This window comes from Arachis ipaensis, chromosome B05 (assembly GCF_000816755.2).
Source record: "Arachis ipaensis cultivar K30076 chromosome B05, Araip1.1, whole genome shotgun sequence".
Taxonomy (NCBI): domain Eukaryota; kingdom Viridiplantae; phylum Streptophyta; class Magnoliopsida; order Fabales; family Fabaceae; genus Arachis; species Arachis ipaensis.
In genome coordinates, this window is record NC_029789.2 from 9,900,194 (window position 1) to 9,902,094 (window position 1,901).

Genomic DNA, 1,901 nt, shown 5'->3' on the forward strand with positions numbered 1-1,901 from the left:
AATATTGGTAAAATTTTAATAAAAGTGCAGCTACTTAAATTTTTTCTTGCCTATTTATACAGCGTTTGGAGGGAGCATTTTTTGCAGAGATTTATCCAAATTAACCAAGCAACCAACCCCCTCTTCTTCTTTAATTTATCTCTCTCAGACACAGCCATGGAGAATCAACGGCACATGGTGTTACTTTCAAGTCCAGGGCTTGGCCATCTCATACCAGTCATCGAACTGGGAAAACGATTCGTCTTCCACCACAACCTCAAAATCACCATCATCGCCTTCACTTCGCATACATCACATGCTGAAAAACACGTCCTCAAGACTGCCACGTCCTGCGGTTTCATGGACATCGTAGAAATCCCCCCGCCGGACATATCCTCCGTCATCGACCCCGACGCCGCCGTCGTCACCCGCCTCTGTGTCATGATGCGTGAAGGCGTCCCTGCCATCCGTGACGCTCTTTCCAAGCTGGCAGGCACGGCCACGGTGCGACCTTCGGCACTCATCGTAGACATATTTGGAACGGAGGCTCTTGGTGTTGCAGAAGAATTGAAGATGCGTAAGTACGTGTTCGTGGCTTCCCATGCTTGGTTCCTTTCCTTGTTGATATACGCTCCAACTCTTGACAAACAAGTTCAGGGTCAATATGTTGACCAGAAAGAACCATTCCAGATCCCCGGTTGCACTCCGCTTCGACCCGAAGACGTGGTTGACCCCATGTTGGACAGAAATGACAAGCAGTACCAAGAATACCTAGGTTTTTGCAACGGAATACCCAAAGGTGAAGTGACACTATACCGTGCATTATATTCTCTACAATTGTTATGAAATTTCCTATTATGCAGAAAGTCCACATATATCTAAAAATAAGAGAAATCACTTCATGACAAATATGTTTAGTATAAATAAACAAAAAAAATTGGCTAAATAAAAAAAGGCATCAATACGTATTTGAAATAAAATAAATAAGCATAGAAATATATTTCATTAACTAAATTTCATACATATTTTACAAGTATAAAATAAAAATACATTATAAGTAATATATATTTAAGTTTAAAGTTATTACTTGGTTGTTTCATATGTATGTTTGTATACTATATTGTTGTAATTCTCATGTATAGACGAAGAATAGAAAAGGGAAAAAGAATATTAAAGAAGTTGAAAAAGGAAGAGGAACAAGTAATAATCAAGAAGAAAAGACAGTTTTTATAAAAAGTTCTCTTAAGTAGTCTTTATATCAAATTAATTAAAGGTTATTAGTTAAGAATCCAATAGTAGAAAGTTTTTTTTTTTAATTTATAAACTTTATTCAACCTTATAAAATATTTTTAATTTTAAATGGTGAAAATTCCTTTACCCAATTCAAATTTTCATCTTCTTCAAATCGGATCCAACGAGTTGTTGGTCCAAAGCTGAAAATAAACATGTCGCAGGGTCCGATTTCTGGTACTTGACACCAGAAAAAAGGCTGCTCCACAAATTGGTATGGAATCCAGCAATCCATATCCGGGAATGACACCAAATTTTCTTCCATATCAATAAAATTGAGCATCATTTTTTTATATGAGAAACATATGTATGTTTTACATTATTGTAAAAAGAGTCGCACTAGTATAAAGATTCATAATATACAGATTTTGTACAGATATATTTTATAATTAAAATTAGTGATACGTGTCCTTTTTTTTTTCTATTAAACTAAATTCTAACGCAAATGCGAAGGTTGTAATTATAGTACACTACAAATATTTGCAGATTGTTAAATGTTAATTATTAACTCCTTTTAAAAATAGTTGACACCGTTAAAACTGTTACTAATTACATTTTCTTTTTCTTAATAGTTGGACGCACCAAATTTTTCAAGCAATACAACAATTATGACTTTTTTCGTTTGGACTATT

General features: G+C 34.8%; 1 protein-coding gene across 1 annotated transcript; it reads left to right on the forward strand.

Annotated features, from left to right (window-relative positions):
- LOC107640110 (anthocyanidin 3-O-glucosyltransferase 5-like) lies at positions 157-825 on the forward strand. Its single transcript, XM_016343663.1, has one exon. It carries the CDS (start codon positions 157-159, stop codon positions 823-825), a length of 669 nt encoding a protein of 222 aa, XP_016199149.1.

Excerpts from the sequence above, each read along its gene's own strand:
- LOC107640110 (XM_016343663.1), top strand. The coding sequence starts at position 157 with ATGGAGAATCAACGGCACATGGTGTTACTTTCAAGTCCAGGGCTTGGC.